The sequence below is a fragment of the Mastigoproctus giganteus genome, chromosome 12, assembly GCF_048544385.1.
Source record: "Mastigoproctus giganteus isolate SK-2022 chromosome 12, ASM4854438v1, whole genome shotgun sequence".
NCBI classification, from domain to species: Eukaryota; Metazoa; Arthropoda; class Arachnida; order Uropygi; family Thelyphonidae; genus Mastigoproctus; species Mastigoproctus giganteus.
Window position 1 is genome coordinate 91,788,675 of NC_143586.1, and position 17,670 is coordinate 91,806,344.

At 37.4% G+C, this 17,670-nt stretch overlaps 1 protein-coding gene across 1 annotated transcript in view; it reads left to right on the forward strand.

The window, feature by feature from the left end:
* LOC150077273 (patatin-like phospholipase domain-containing protein 2) overlaps nucleotides 1-17,670 on the forward strand; it is a 79,691-nt gene that overhangs the window by 43,814 nt on the left and 18,207 nt on the right. The window contains exon 5 of the mRNA XM_090386834.1: nucleotides 6,230-6,347. Coding sequence (XP_090242960.1) covers nucleotides 6,230-6,347 — 118 coding nt within the window. The remainder of the gene's footprint in view (nucleotides 1-6,229; nucleotides 6,348-17,670) is intronic.

Genomic DNA, 17,670 nt, shown 5'->3' on the forward strand with positions numbered 1-17,670 from the left:
TGTCTCTACAGACACGCTTCTGTAGAGAATTGCATTGCATGGGTTTTCATGGAATAGCAGAAACAGGTCCTGCCCAATAAAGTAATCACATTATATGTTCGAATATAAGCTTAGAGAATGCATGGGAGTATCACCTATAACAACATATTGTGCCCACAATGAAGTGCAAAGAAAGCAGCATCATGGTGTGGGCTACTTATCATGGTTGTAGTGCCAAATCCATCTTTGCCAAGTCTTGCTCATCTGGGACCATTTAGTTCCCCCTCCCCATGTTCCAGCATAACAACACTCCAAAGTGAACAGTGTAAAAATCTGGTTTGAGGAAAACTAAGTCTGAATACCTTCCAAAGTCTAGGCCTAAATCCAATTGAATGCCTTTTGAGATGAAATGGAATGCCAGACCAGGGTATGGCCAATATTTTTCTATTCTACAGCTCAACTGGAGACTGCACTGATGGAGGAATGTACACAAATTCCCCTTGCCTGTTACATTCATTCAAAGTGCCATTAGGTACCGCTCAAGCCTAGGCTTATTAGTATTAGTAATGGCCGCATGGTGCAAGAAAGCCTATGGCTTATGCTGCACCAACCATAAAAAAAATACCGAACAAAACAATGTTAAAAAAATAATAATAAATAAATAATAATAATTAATAAAAAAAAAAGGAAATTAAACCTATCATCCTATGTGCTTCCCTGACCCGAAGGTACTATCCAGATGACCTTTGAATTTCCCCAAACTGTCAGCCTCTACCACCCACGTAGGCAACTTATTCCAGTAATTTATAACTCGCTGGCTAAAATAAAACTTCCTGCAGTCCAATATAAAAATTTCTCCCCGTAACTTGAATTTATGTCCCCTAGTTCTAGCATCAATTATAATCTTGAAAATTTCGTCCTCATTCATTTTACTGATGCCTCTCAGAGCCATAAACACCTCAATCAAATCTCCTCTAAGGTGTCTAGTTTCCAAACTCTGCAACCCACATATTCGAAGTCTTTCTTCATAAGGACGCCATTTTTCCGATCTCACCAGGCAAGTGACCCGTCTTTGCACCCTTTCAAGAAGTTCGATATCTTTCTTTAGGTGCGGTCTCCATTCTTGAACACAGTCAAGTTATATTTGGCATAGTGGTTAACGCCACTTAAACTTGGCTATTAGAACTCTAAACTTTCAATTTAACAATTCAACACAACTAAAATAACTCAAAATATAATATACTAGAGCTCTTATGCCGCTTGGCCCAAGCCAAGCGAGATAGACGTTAGGTTAATTGTTAACCTCGCCTATCCCAGTGGACCTGGTTTCCATCCCTGCCATTGGGAGGTGGGCTCTACCATCCAGCTTTGATACACTTTCTTCTTTTAAACACGGCGTGTATTTAAAATAACTCATTAAAATAACAAAATCTGCACTTCTCCACAAACATGGTCCATAACATATTCTGCTCAAGGCCACCCAATAATAATTCTAGTTGATTCCTAAGATCAACATACTGGCTGCAAGAAAACAAAATATGTTCTGATGTTTCCTGCTCTCCACAAGTGCAGTTCTGATCTCTCACAAGACTCAACTCATACAGTCTCTTTGCGAGCCCATGCTCAATAAGAAGGAAGGCCACTTATACTCTGAACTGCTTCCAGACTTTCTTTCTTACTTTTATAATATTCACTTTAGGTAGAAACATAAGTAATTCTTCCTTTTTTGGATGTTTCCCACCTCATCTGCCATACTTGCATCAGTTCTGACAACATTCTCTTTTTCTCTACTTTAACATCCTGTTTGGTATACAGCCTCCCCTCCTCCGGACAAGACTCACACTCCTGCCTGTTACAGTGGACTACTGAAAGTGTTTCACTGGATCAATGGCATCATTGGGACCACAGGAAGACCTACAACTTATTAGTTTATAGGTAAAGGCTCTTGTTTTTCAAATATGATGGTGCCCAAGTACTTTTGAACACCTCCACATTTAATTTATACAACCAATTATTTCTTGAAGTTCCAGTCTACCTTACAGCATTGCTCTTATTTTTCTGTTGTGTAAAGTTTTATTGCAAATACAGTAAGACCTCCCCATATCCGTGGCGATATGTTCCAAGATCTACCGTGGATGGCTGAAACCGCAGATATAAGCGAGCACCTGCTGACCCCATATGTAACGTGATTTTCTTGTACATACATACGTATAATAAAGTTTAATTGATAAATTAAACATACAGTAAGACATTACCAACGTTAAATATGATAATAATGAAGTACAGCAGACTCTCGATTTACCAGGATTGGATTAACTGGGACACTTCAAGACTCCAAATTAAAAAAAAAAAAAAAAAAATCAACCAGAAATCATAAAATTCAAGTAATAACTAGAATAGGCATAAACAGATGTTTTGCAAGTCATAAATAAGCGGCAAGTCATAAGTGTAAGTTGAAATTGGGAGATTAGTGTACCTACCACTCAAAAAAAAAAAAAAAAAAAAAAGAGAGACCAAATGTTTAGTTTGATTTAGTGTGTTGCATTGATTGTTGTGTTCCATCGCACCAAAAGGACAAATTTTGTTTTGTTATAAATTTGTCAGAGATGTCAAATTTTTTATAGTAACTATATATATATATATATTATTTTTTTTTTTTGTTGTTTAAAAATCGCGAAAATGATTGGCAAACGCAAGAGTTGTGCTTTCAAATTAAACAAAAACTTGAAATTATTCAAAAATTCAAAAGTTTGAAAACAGTGCATCCGTTAAATCTCTAAAGAACCATTATAATGTTGGTGACCAAACCATACGTGACATTGTAAAAAATAAAGGGAAGCATCGTATTGGACATGCGAGTAGTAAGTTTTTCGTTTTTTTTACGTGGTTAACTGCAGGCAATTGAATCAGTGGATACAGGGGCACAACTGTATATTGGTTTGTATAAATTAAGCATATAATAATATGTTGCAATCCAGTTTCATATAGTGACAGAGAAGGGTAGACTGTGGTATATTTTAACCTTAGTTTCTCAGAGTTTCTGAACCTTTCACAGTTCCCATTGGAATATGTGCACTGCCTTAAGTAATCTAATGAGAACAACTTTTGTTATTAGTATTATTTAAGGAGTGCTCAAATTCCAATGGGAACTGTGAATGGTTCAGAAACTCTGAGAAACTAAGGTTAAAATATACCACAATCTACCCTTCTCTGTCACTATATGAAACTGGATTGCAACATATTATTATATGTTTAATTTATTCAGTTTGAATTTATGGGCCCTGAGATTCATAATCTGAGCAAGAGGAAGAATCCCATCACAATTGAGCCTGCTCAATCCATTAGTATTAATTATTATTAATACTAATGCTCATCTAAAGGCCTAGTATTAATTATTATTAGTACTAGGCCTTTCATATCAATTAAGAAATATTCTTCAAGGTATATACCTAAATGGATATCAGATGAACTGATGAAACTCATAGCAGAGAAGAAAAATGCATGGGATGCATATAAATTATTGGGCAATGCACAATGGTAGATATAAATGAGTCTATGGTAGATATAAATGAGTCTGTTATTAAGTCAGAAAGGAGGTCAAGCAAGTGAAGGCAGATTACAAAAAAATCTTTGGTAAAAGATGCAATGAAAAACAGCAAAGACTTCTTTACTTATGTAAGCATTAGAAGAAAGGGGACGAATCAGATTGGTCCACTCAATACTGATGGTTCAACTGTTGATGATACTGCTCAAGTTGCTGATAAACTGAATGAGTATTTTGCATTTACATTCACACATGAAGAATTCTTTAAGGATGGAGATGCCAGTTTCTTAAACTCTAATAGGGAGCTAAATGATTTTGGAATAACTTAGAGGAAAGTGGAAGAGAAATTGTTGTAATGTAACATAAGCAAGGCACCTGGGATGGATGGGACTATCCAATTATATTAAGGGAGGCAGAGAAAGAAATAAGCAAACCCTTAGTCATAATTATGAGAGCATCCTTGAATTTAGGGGAGGTCCCTGCAGACTGGAGATGTGCAAATGTATCCACAATTCACAAAGAGGGGATCAAAAGTAATTACAGACCTGATAGTTTAACATCTGCTCCAGGGAAAATAATGGAGTCACTGGTAAAAGGAGTAATACAGGATCATCTAGACAAGGCTGCAGCTATGCTCCAGACATAGCATGGGCTTGTTAAGGGGAAATCTTGTTTGACCAATTTGATTGGATACTATGATGTGATCACAAAGGAACTGGATACAAAAAATAATTTTGATATTATATACTTAGATTTCAGGAAAGCTTTTGATACCATTGCACATAACAGACTGCTGGACAAATTGGAGTAGTGTGGCAGTAAGGGAAAGTTACTGCCATGGATAAAGGGATGGTTGAGTGGGAGAAAACATATAGTGGTAATCAATGGACATTGCTCTTTGTGAACTAATGTTGTTAATGAAGTCCCCCAGAGTTCAGTGTTGGCCCATTGTTGTTTTCTCTATTTATCAATGATATTGATGAAGACATATCAGGCTTAATGTCCAAGTTTGCAGATGATACAAAGTTTGGTAGGGTGGTTAAGTAGTAGTAGTAGAGGCATGCAATGCAAGAAAGCAAGCTTATGTAGCATCAGCCAAAAAAAACCCCATTTCACACATCCATTCCCTCTAAACATTTGTCCAGTTCCTCCGTGAATTTATTTAAGCTATCAACTTCCACAATGACAGATGGAAGTTTGTTCCAGCAATCAACTATCCAATGGCTAAAGGCAAATTTCCGCACATCTATTCTGTAACTGTCTTTCCTCAATTTGAATTTATGTGCCCTGAGGTACATAAATTCAAATTGAGGAAAATCGTAATCTGAGCAAGAGGAATAATCCCATCAGAATTGAGCCTGCTCAACCCATTCAAAGCCCTATGCACCTCAATCAGATCACCTCACAGGTGCATAGTCTCCAGACGCTGCAATTTGCAGAACTTAAGCCTTTCTTGGCAAGACCATCCTTTCATTCCCCTCACCAATCTTGTTGCCCTTCTCTGTTAATGACAATAATGAAAATATGCTACTGCAACAGAATATAGAAAAGTTAGGCAGATGAGCTGAGAAATGGCAATTGAAATTTAAACATTAATGAATGCAAAGTACTGCATATGGGTGGCAGTGATGTATCAACTGTGTGGTACTACACTCAGTGTAGTGGGAAGTGAAAAATTCTTATGTATTATTGACAAAACCCCTTAAACTGTCCTGGCAGCTTGTTGCAAGGACAGCTTATGGGGTTTTTTCAATAATATATAGAAATTTTTCTAGCAGGGATAAGGATGTGATTTTCCCATTGTATAAGGCAATGGTCAGACCACATCTTGAGTACTGCATACAGGACTGGAGGCCTTATTTTAGGAAGAATGTGCAGCTGCTGGAACAAGTATAGAGAAGGACAATGAAAATTGGTGATTGAAACAAAGGAGTACTGTTACCAAGAAAGGCTTCAATTCTGCAAATTGCAGCATCTAGAGACTAGGCACATGTGAGATGATGTGATTGAGGTGTTTAAGGCTTTAAATGGATTGAAAAAGAAATCAGTGCTGATGGGATTCTTCCCCTTGCTCAGACCACACACAGGAGGGATCACAAATTCAAACTGAGCAAGGACAGTTGAAGAATACATGTGCAGAAGTTTGCCGTTAGCTAGCAGGTTGTTGATTGCTTGAACAAACTTCCATCTGTTGTTGTGCAAGTTGATAGCTTAAATAAATTCAAGGAAGAACTAGACAAACTATTGGAGGGAATGAATAGGTGAAGCAAGAGTTTTTTTTTTTTGGTTGATGCTCTATGAACTTGATTTCTTGCATCATTTGCCACTACTGAATTCATATTTCTTGCTGATTAAAATCTTTGGAAAAAATCATTTTCAAATTTCAGCAATGTGTAACTTTGAGACTATCATTTTAATTCTTATCATAGGCTCTAACTTAAGATAGCCAAGATAGATTTCAGCAATGTGTAACTTTGAGACTATCATTTTAATTCTTATCATAGGCTCTAACTTAAGGAAGCCAAGATAGTTAAAGTAGAGAATTTAAGTTTTAGTTAAATATTCTCAGTATATCTAATGCAGTTAGATATATGAATATCAAGCAAAAGATATTTATTTATATTTACACTAATGAAACCAAATGCGAACTAAATAATATTATAATATTTTACATATCAAAAGCTTAAAATAGTTGTTTTGTTTCAGATAACCCCTGCAAATATCTATCGTTTTGCCCGTATTCTGTTTCCTCCTCAGCCTGAAATTTTAAGTAAAATATGCCAACAAGGATTTGATGACACCTTAAAATTCCTTCAAAGGAATAGTAAGTTTTTTTTCAGTTTTTCAATGTATAATTTTTATAATTAATGGACATAATATAGAACAAAAAAAACAAGAAAAAGAAACTTTTCACTCATTAAAATATACTTCTGTAAGGTATGAACATGTCAAAAACAGGTTTTTAGTTTTTCAGTAGCTGTCATTGAGAAACTTAACTGACAATATAAGTTAATGGGAATGCACAATAAAAGCATATCAGAACTTGTCACCAACTCTTTATCTGCCTTCTTGCCAGAATGATGTTTAGCGTAAGCTTGCTAAGTTTCTGGTACAGTCATTAATTTTTAACTGTGGATGTTGATGCTTTAATTTTTAGAGATTCATATGAGACTTCCAATATGGGACAAAAGAAATAAACAACAGATGAATAGGAATACTACTGAGAAGCATTGGAAAAGAAAAATTTATCTCATTCTTTTTATCTCATTAGGTAATGAGACAAACAGAAAAAATATCTGTTTGTCTCGTTACCTAAAAGTAAAAAAAATTCTTTCTTCTTTCAGTAGACCATCAGCTCATTTTAGCACACAGAGCTGAACATTCTGACTTCTTGTCAGTTTGGCTTGAAGTCGGAATCATGTGTGGCATCTGCTGTTGTCTTTTCAGGCAATACTCTATCTGAGTAGATTCTCTGAATGCAGCATTCAGAGTTTGCTGCATTCAGAGAATCTACTCAGATAGAGTAGATTCTCTATGAATCTACTATTCTCTGAATGCAGCATTTATACTGCAGAGCTGCATGCTATAGAGTTAGGCTTGGAATAGAACTCGCTAATGCCAATGGTTTATTATATACACAGATTCTTTGAGTGCACTACAGACTATGACAAAATACACTACTCATCTAATCCTGTCCCAGGTTCAGTAGATGATATGCTCTCTCTGTGGCGCCTCTGTAGCCAGGTGGGAAGGAGCAGCAGTGCGTAGCACACGCTTCTTGATTAGACCGGGGTTCGAGCCCGTCACCACCAAATATGGAGGATGTGGAAAGGTCAGGGAATGACCACCGCATTTCCCGGAGCAATATGGCCTTAGTTGCTAATGCTCCTAAAAACCAAATAACATAACATAACATAACATAACATAACAGCTCTCTCTGTGAAGGTGGATTCGATATATGCTTCTGTTTCTGCTAATGTGGATTCCCAGCCACATCAGGATTAGCAGAAAAAAGTTGGCTGATACTGCAGCTTTCACTAAAAATCTTGACCTATCAGTCACCTATACAGACATATAATCTATAATAATATGTATGCAGTCGATTCTGGTTATTTGGGACACATCGAGACTAGTGCATTTTGGCCCGATTAAGCGGCTGCCCCAGTTATGCAAAGTTTCATGTAAATAGTTAAAAATACAGCTTTACAATTGATTTTCTGTATGATCAAATCACGTTACGATGGACTCACCATAGTAAAGTACCATTCTCTACATGATATGTAGTAAGTGCCGGTCATTGCGATCACGTTTGTGAATTGAATTTTAATTCTATTAAACAGTGATTCTAATTAGCGAAAATAGGATGAATGTTATCCACAAGCTATAAAAGTAAGGATGTATTAAGTACAAATTTACACTTTATTACCTTACCAATTAAAAAATTAAATGATACGTGAAAATCGGAAGAATATTTTTCGCAGGTTAGCAAAATAAAAATAAATTTATGCTTACATGCATAACTTAATTAATACGTACTGTAATATGTACATACTAACTAGTTTACATTCTGTTCACTGACATTTGTGGGTGGGGGTTAAAATTGAAAACAGTAAAAAAGATAAGCAATCAATAACAAAGAACATGGCACACACAAATTGCAAATAATGCAATATACGCAAGTGAGAATGGAGTAACAAGTTATGAAGCTTAAAAAATAGGAATGAAGAGAAGATTCTGAAAATTAATTTTTTTATATGATTGAAGATTTCACGGAATTGTAAACACATTTCACCATAACAACCCACAGAATTCCAGCTGTTGGTATTATCGCAAATTCAATGTCAAGTTTACTGTCCATTTATAATAGAATGCACTAACAGAAAAGCTCAATAAACAGGAGACTGTTAATTGTTTTTATTGTTTTATGATTGTGACCTCCAGAAATCTGACCGAACCACATGGTATAGTCGGAGACAATTGTAGGGTAATCTCAAATGCTGCGGTCTCCTGCCCCGATTAAATGCCATGTTGTCCCAATTAAGCGAAGTAAGCTCTGGCTATTTTCTCGATTGGGTTCTGTTCTTTAAGATTTGTCCCAAATAAATGGCTGCCCCGATTAACTGGTGGCCCAAATAACCGGAATCCACTTATTTGCAATGGGAAGGTTCATGGCATGGGCAGGTGACAAACAGACTATATCAGGTTAAGCCTGTGATTGAAACATGGCAGTCATGTGATTGAAACCTGTGCAGGAATCATAAATAGGAAGTTGTTCTTCTCAGCTCTGCATAGGACATATTAGTCATCTGAAACATTCCTTTCTGATGAGGGCTGATGACCCTCCTCTGCGTGAGCAGTGTGATACCATTTTATCTGACAAGCATGTTTTAACTAAATGTGCCAATTTTAGAAATGCATGTTTTACCACTTAACCACTTGATTTGAGCCACATACACTCAGTCAGATTTCATCTGATAATTACTGTTTGTTAGCAGTTTTTAAGTTTTTACAAGCTATTAATCTTTTTACCCCTATATAAAATAGACAGTTTATTTTTATTCTTATACTGTCCTTTATTTATTTCTGTACATATAACTTTTTAATGAGGTAAACTATTTAAAAGATTACCAAAATCATTTTTTTTATTGTTTTTTTATTTTATTTATTTATTTTTCGAAATTCAATTTTGTCCTGGCTCATTATAGCTTTAGTCGTTTTTGCACAATTAAAACTGAAATCCAACCATCTATTTCTTGTAGTATAGTTGCTTTTGCTAGTTAGCTCATGTTTTTATTAATTAATGTTCCCAGCCTTGCTTAAAATATAATTTTAAAAGTTTCTCAATTTATTCTGACGTTGAAAAGTATGTCTTTGTGTCCTTTTAATTCATTAAATAAATGATTTGCATGCAAGTATAATGGAACTCTAATTATTATGCTTTTCTGGAGAAACAAGTTAAATTGTGGGAAATAAATTAAATAGGATCTTATTTTGTCTGTAGTGTATGTTATACAGGGTGATTCACAGGGTGACAAACTTGCAGGAGGTGTAGGGGGCACAAAGACAAATCGGAATCACATAGCATTGCAGGGTCCGAAATGCCTTCATCATGCGGTAGAGGACGTTGAACAGGAGGCCGCGTGAACAGCGATTCCGCTGGAAGTCAGCATTTGCGAACTGGTTCCCAAGGCAGTAGGATGGACAAGTATTCAAACGTTGAACTGGCCGACATGCACCTCACGTATGGAGCTGCGGACTGTAACGGGCGCACCGCTCTGCGCTTGTACCAGGAACATTTCCCGCACAGGCGTGCTCCTCATCATACGATTTTCGCACGTGTGCACAGAAGGTGACGTGAGACTGGTTGTTTCACGAGAGGTACCATGAATCGAGAGCGAACAACGAGGATGCCAGACAATGAGGAGAATGTCCTACATCTTGCAGAAGGCAATCCGAGTAAGAGTACTTGAGCGATAGGCCAACGATTGGGTATTTCCCAATCCACTGTATGGAGGATACCGTCAACAAACCAAATGAGTTCATACCATCTGCAACGTGTCCAATCATTGGAGCCTGCAGATTATCCACTCCGGAGGACTTTTGCTACTTGGTTTCTTCAACAGAAACGGTTCGCAAATGCTGACTTCCAGCGGGATCACTGTTCACGCGACCTCCCGTTCAACGTCCTCTACCGCATGACGAAGGCATTTCAGACCCTGCAATGCTATGTGATTCCGATTCGTCTTTGTGTCCCCTACACCTCCTGCAAGTTTGTCGCACTGGTAGTGAATCACCCTGTATAATGATCATAATAATAAAACAGTATACAACAAAACAGCATATTCCTGACATCTTGTTAAAGAATCTGGAAAAGTTGTTCCACATAATCCCCCACTAACTCTAATTTAAACCTTTTTTTCAAATGACAGATATAAATTAGTATATCACTGCTATTAACACATGGGCTCACAAGAGGATGAACACAGGCAAAAACTGTTCATGATGCCTAAAAAGATATTCTTTGAATAATTAGCATAGATTCTCCACCAAAAATTAGCATCTTGGACTTGTAACATAAATTGCTTTGAATTTCGAGCAAGCCTCGATTTTGAAGATCCATGTCCTAGAGAGGTCCCTTTAGTATGCAAGAGCAACAGTGTTCACAAGTGGCAACATCACTTGAAGAGATCTGCTGTGACCCGTCAGAGCCCAGACTCCAGATGGGTCTGTATGACCCATCCGACCGGGGTTTGAACCTGTCACCACCAAATGCGGAAAGGTCAGGGAATGACCACTGCATTTCCCAGAGCAATATGGCCTTAGTTGCTAATGCTCCTAAAAACCAAATAACTAACTAACTAACTATGACCCATCCTTAGTTCAAATGTTTCAATATAAACCCCATTCTCAAAAAAAAACATTAGTAACTACTATTATTCATAGAAAGTTGCTCTTTTAAACTTCATATTCCATTAACAAGCTTACATAGGCACACCATGTGAGATCTAAAGATAAAAGTTCCAGCATATATATCATATAAATGAATTTGGCAACATAACTATGTAAAAAATAACTAAGCTTGCACCAGTTTTCTTGACATACAGTATTTGTGACACTGCTCGTATGGTAATTTGAATTTTATGACCCCTCATTCTGGAATTCTTTATAACTGTGAAAGTTCTGCCCTCTTTTGCTTTACTTAATCTTCTCAGAGCCTTATAAACCTCAATCAGGTCATCTCTAAGGTGCCTGGTTGCCAAACTTTGTAGCCTGTATAATCAAAGTCTTTCCTCATATAGTTGCTGATTTCATTATATGAGTTAATATTAATAGTGATAAATGATGCAAGAAAGCAAGCTTATACAGCGTCAGTCAAAAAAAACATCCCATTTCACCAACCCATCCCCTCCAATAGTTTATCTAGTTCTTCCTTAAATTTATTCAAACTATCCACTTCCACAATGATGGATTGAAACTTGTTCCAGAAATTAACCACCTGTTGGCTGAAGGCAAACTTCTGCACATCCGTTCTGCAATCATCCTTCTTCAATTTGAATTTATGCCCCCTTTATGTGCTTAGCTTCTGAGCAAGAGGAAGAATCCCATCAGCAATGAATTCGCTCAACCCATTCAAAGCCTTAAACACCTCAGTCAGATCACTTCACAGATGCTGCAATTTGCAGAATTGAAGCCTTTCTTGGTAAGAGCACACCTTTGTTCCTCTCACTGATCTCATTGCCCTTCTCTGTACCTGTTCCACAGGTCCTTTTCCACTACCTTCCACTACCTTGAGCATAGTACCTCACAGTCGATACATTATTCTGGGATTACTGCTACCCATATGCAGTACCTAGCATTTGTCAATGTTAAACTTGAATTGTCATTTTTCAGCCCATCTGCCAAATTTTTCTAGAGTTTGTTGCAGCAGTTACTGTTGTTAACTACCCTGCCATCTGCAGAATTAGACATTAAGCCTGATATACCGTTATCAGTATCATTAATAAATACAGAAAGCAATGATGGGCCCAGCACAGAACCCTGTAGGACTCCGCTAACAACATTAGTCGACAAAGAGCAGTGTTCATTCATAACCGCTATTTGTCTTCTCCCACTCAGCCATCTCTAGCCATCACAGCAGCAACTTTCCTTTACTGCCACATTACAATTTGTCTAGCAGTCTGTTATGTGCAATAGTATCAAAAGCTTTCCTGAAATATAAGTATATAATATCAAAATTATTTTTTGTATCCAGTTCCTTTGTGATCACATCGTAGTATCCAATCAAATTGATCAAGCAAGATTTCCCCTTAACAAATCCATGCTGTGTCTGAAGCATAACTGTGGCCATGTCTAGATGATCCTTTATTACTTCTTTTACCAGTGACTCCATTATTTTTTCCTGAAACAGAAATTAAACTAACAGGTCTATAATTACTTGTGTCAGCTTTTGATCCCCTTTGTGAATTGGAGATACACTCACACATCTACAGCCCACAAGTACCTCCACCAATTCCAAGGATGATCCCATAATTATGGCTAAGGGTTTGTGCTTACTTCCTTTGCTACCTCCCTTAATATAATTGGATAGATCCCATCCACTCCAGGTGCCTTTTTGATGTTTTAACTTCAACAATTTCTCTGCCTATTTCCTCTCAGTTATCACAAAATCATTCAACTTACTGCTGTTAGAGTGTGATAAACTTTTGGCATCCCCTTCCCTAAAGAATCCTCATATGTGAATGTATATTGCAAAATACCTATTCACCTCTCAGTAACCTCAGCAGGTTCATCAACTGTTAACCCATAAACATCAAGTGGCCCAATGTGATTCATCCCCTTCCTTTTACTGTCAAAGCACAGATGTCTTTGCTATTTTTCTTTGCCAGAGACTTCTCATAATCTGCCTTGGCTTATCTAACCTCCTTTGTGACTTTGTTGCAGACTGCTTTATGTCTATCATAGGCTTCTGTATAACTGATATTTTATACATCCCATGCATTTTTCTTCTCCAGCACATGTCTCAACAGTTCATATGACATCCATTTAGTTCTAAGCCTTGAACAGTTGCCCTTTTTTGGACTCTTTCAAGACCTCAGTGTCTTTATTTAGATGATCATTGTATACTTGGACACTGTATTTGAAATGCTGCCTAACAATTGCCTTATACAGTGGGATTATGACCTCCCCATCTCTACAGGATATGTTCGATAAATCGTCGATAGGACACCATGGGCTTTCCTTGCCACCTGATTTTTCACTGTTCCAAAAACTTCATCTGCCCATATCGTAACTCCCAGGTATGGGAGTTACTCTTCCTCTGCAGTTTTTAATTCAACCCCATTGTGTCAGTATCATTTTTTTTTTCCAGATTGCTATTTCTCAAGTGTAAGACCTTGCTGCTTTAAAACATAGTTGGAACTTTCTGACCATTCTTGAAGCCTGTTCAAGTCATCCTGAAGGAGTGATGCTTGGCACTGGTCATTAACAATTCTACAAATCTTTACATCATCTGCAAATTCTGACATCACACCTTTTATTCCTTTGTCAATTGTTTATGAAAATCAGAAACAATATTGGTCCAAGAACCGAACCTTGGAGGACTCCACTTCAGGCATTACACTAATCTGAAGAATAACCATTTATTACAATCCTCTGCCTTCTACCATGAATCCACCCCGCATTCCATCTTAGAATCTTTCTGGTAATCCCAACATGTTCCAGCTTATACAGTAACCACTCATGAGGGACTGAGTAAAATGCTTTGCAAACATCCAAATAAATTATGTTGAAATTGTTCCTTACTCCTACTCATGAGTAACTGTGTAAAAATAGCTTTAATATTGACAAATGCAAAGTACTGCATATGGGTAGCAGTAACCCAAGAGAAATGTACGAACTCTGTGATATTACACTCAGGGAGGTGGAGAATAAAAAAGACCTGGGGGTAATTGTGCAGTCAGATATGAAGTTCTGTGAGCAGTGCAGACGGATTGCCAGAGCAGGTCATAGAGTTTTGGCAATGATATGTAGGAATTTTGCAAGCAGAGACAAGGAGATAATTATCCCTTTGTATAAGGCAATGGTCAGGCCACACCTTGAGTACTGTATACAGGTCTGGAGGCCTCATTTTAGGAAGGATGTAGAGTTGCTAGAATGAGTACAGAGAAGGACAACAAGACTAGTGAAAGGAACAAAGGGATGTGCTTATGCAGAAAGGCTTAAGTTCTGCAAGTTGCAGCATCTGGAGACTAGGCACCTGTGAGGTGATCTGATTGAGGTGTGTAAGGCCTTGAATAGTTTGAGCAGGCTCAATGCTGATGGGATATTTCCACTTGCTCAGACTAAGAACCTGAGGGGGCATAGATTCAAATTGAGGAAAGACAGTTGTAGAATAGATATGTGGAAGTTTGCTTTTAGCCAACAGGTAGTTGATTGCTGGAACAGACTTCCATTTGTTGTTGTGGAAGTTGATAGCTTAAATAAATTTAAGGTTGAACTAGACAAACATTTGGGGTGACGGGATGGGTGAAATGGGAAAGTTTTTTTTTTTTTTGTTTTTTTTTGGCTGATGCTGTATAAGCTTGCTTTCTTGCATCACATGTCTCAACTAATGCTAATTATCAAAATTCTACTATAAAGTACTAGGTTAGTTAAACATGATTTTCCCTTAACAAAACCTCATTGTATTTCAATATGCTATTTTTTTTTCTAAATATCCCTGGATTGCACTCTTAATCGTAGGCGCCTCTGTAGCCAGTGGTGGGAAGGAGCAGCATTGTGTAGCACACGCTTCTTGATTTGACCGGGGTTTGAGCCCGTCACCACCAAATATGGAGGATGCAGAAAGGTCAGGGAATGACCACTGCATATTCCCGGAGAAATATGGCCTTAGTTGCTAATGCTCCTAAAAACCAAAACAACAACAACAATCTTAATCGTAGCATCTAAGACTTTCCCCTACTGCTGAAGTCAGACTAACTGATCTGTAGTTACCAACTTCACTCTTAGAACTGCCTTTGTGTATTGATGATATGTTGGCACTTTTCCAATCCAGAATAATCTATTTTGAGTCCAATAATGCCCTCATAATTAATGCACTAGTTCAATACACTCTCTGGCTGTCTTCCTCAGAATTACTGGGTAAAAAAAAAGTAAAGTGCAGCCATTATCAACCCACTGCAGGATGGATGCCTCCTCAACAATTCATTCTGAGGGAAATGGACCATAATCTGCCACACTGGTCCACTGCGGGTTGGCAGATCGACCGTATTCAGCAGTCAGGGGCTTGAACCCCGGTCTACTCAGTGTGTGCTACTGCACTCCCGCTCCTGCCCACTCGGCTACGGAGGCCATTTTATGCCATCAACTCTGGAAGCCTTACTTACTTGCCTTCATGCTCACATGGTTTTCTAATAAACAGTTATAAATAATTTCAAAATCATTACAGGCAGTTCCGCTTTGAGTTCCTGGGTTTATGAGTTGTTTTTTCAAGTATCGAAAATGTGAACACTGATTGTAATAAATAAATGCTAAACATTCATAAATACAGCATTTCAAACCACTCGCATAGCTATACAATACAGTACTACTGTGCATGCATTTGTTTGTTCAGGCAGAGATAAAGAGGAAGGTTCAACTCTTAAAGAATTTTGGAAAGAATTGCATATTTTAGATGCAATCAGAATACAAAACGAGCGTAGGACAAAATTACAGAGAAGAACATGAAGTGTGTTTGAAATAAACTCAGTCATCAGTTTATTGATAACCGAAGGATTTCAAGAACCAGCAGAGATCATACAAAATGAAAGAGAAGTGGTCATAAATGTTGCTAACCAATTACAGCTACTGCTGACATCACAGATCTGCTTCAAGTACACAATGGAGTGCTCACAAATGAAGGCCTCGTTGAAACGGCAAAATGTGATTCATTTCTTCATTCTCAAGGGGCTTGACAAAGCTTTTCAACACAGAAAAAGCAGCTGAGATTTTTGAGTCAAGATTCAAATTTCAAGTGCACTAGAAAAGTTGCTACAGGTTTAAAAAATGCTTATGCATGCTATTGTAAAATTTTTAAAGAAAAGAGAAGACTGTCTTGGAAACAAATGACTCTTGAAGATTTCCAAAGAAGACTCCCTGTGCTTTCAACAAACCAACGAGTGCTGAGCCAACAATGAGTGAACTATCAACAAGTGTGCATTTAGTCGATGATTATGAAGAATTAACATTCTTTAACATTTGTATGATTTAAATAATTTCTTTATTATTATAATTTTCTTGATTTTAAAGGCTATGTTTTTTTCTTTGGATAAATAGATCATTGTTTAAGCATAAACTATTGTTTTGTTGACCTTTATTTAACATTACTAATATTGTAAAATTTATTGTTCAGAAAGTAACCCCCGTTTTTAACATCATATTTATGGGAAATAAATTCCCGCTTTATGAGTTTTTGCTTTACGAGCGCGTGCTATGAACGAATTAACTCTTGAAGTTGGGAACTACCTGTAATTTCATATTGGTTCAAACTCACTTGCACAGCCTAACTTCAGCATGAAGGGTCTTTCATCAGTAAAGACTGATGCGAAGTTCTTATTCATTCTTCAGCAATATCAGCTGAATTATCTAACACTTTCCTATTCAGAGTATACGAGGGCCCTATCTGATTCAATTTTTCTTTGTATTTACATACATGAAATTCCCCATTCCCAATCTTTGCTCTTTTAGCCAGTGCTTTTTCATACTCAGCTGTCGCTTCCCTAACCTTATTTGTGGTACTGTTACAAATCAACTTGTAGCTCTTGTAAGCTTCAGTACTTTTCATTGCTCTGTAACTTTTCCATGCTACCATTTTCTGCTCCATTAGACTGGTCAGCTTTGTGTTCATCCATATTTGCATCCTCATGCAATATTTTCTTAATTGTATTTATACATTTATGGCGTCTGAGATTTTTGCTTTAAAGATATTCCATAATTCAAATGTATTTGTCCTCCCCCCCCCTCTGCAGTCAGCCCAATTAATAGATGCCATCTAGTGCCTTAAACTGCTACAGTCCCCTCTCTGGAATTAAAACTTTTAACTACTGCAACATCTTTATCTTCAAACTAATGATTGTGTAATCCCTGTTTGCCAATGGTTCTGCACTTTAAGCCCTGTGATGCCATCTAATTAATGAGTAATGATGAGGTCAAGAATATCCTCACCCCTGGTGTTTTCTCTAACATGCTGGTATAAATAATCATCTAATTTATTTAAAACTTTTGTTCCCCATGGTAAGTTTCCCCCTCACTTATTCCGATCAGGAAGATTGAAGTCACCTGTAATAAGACATTCACGCTTGCTTGCCCATTCCATCTGCATGTAGAGACTCTCATGATGCTCTTCACAATCATCTGGTCTGTAAATTACTCCTACTCTCATTATACCTTTGCTTCCAACTAACTTACACCTTACAGATTCTATGCTGGCAGGCAAACTTCTGACTCAGCAAAATCTCTCTCTTTTTTTTTTTTTTTTTTGTTAGTTGTTGGCACATCGGCTTCATTGGCCATAATGCATCTCCCAAAGTTTTTGCATTTTCTACTCTGATCCAAGCCCGGGGCGGGATTCGAACCCACGACCTCTGGGTTGCCAGGCAGACACTTTACCC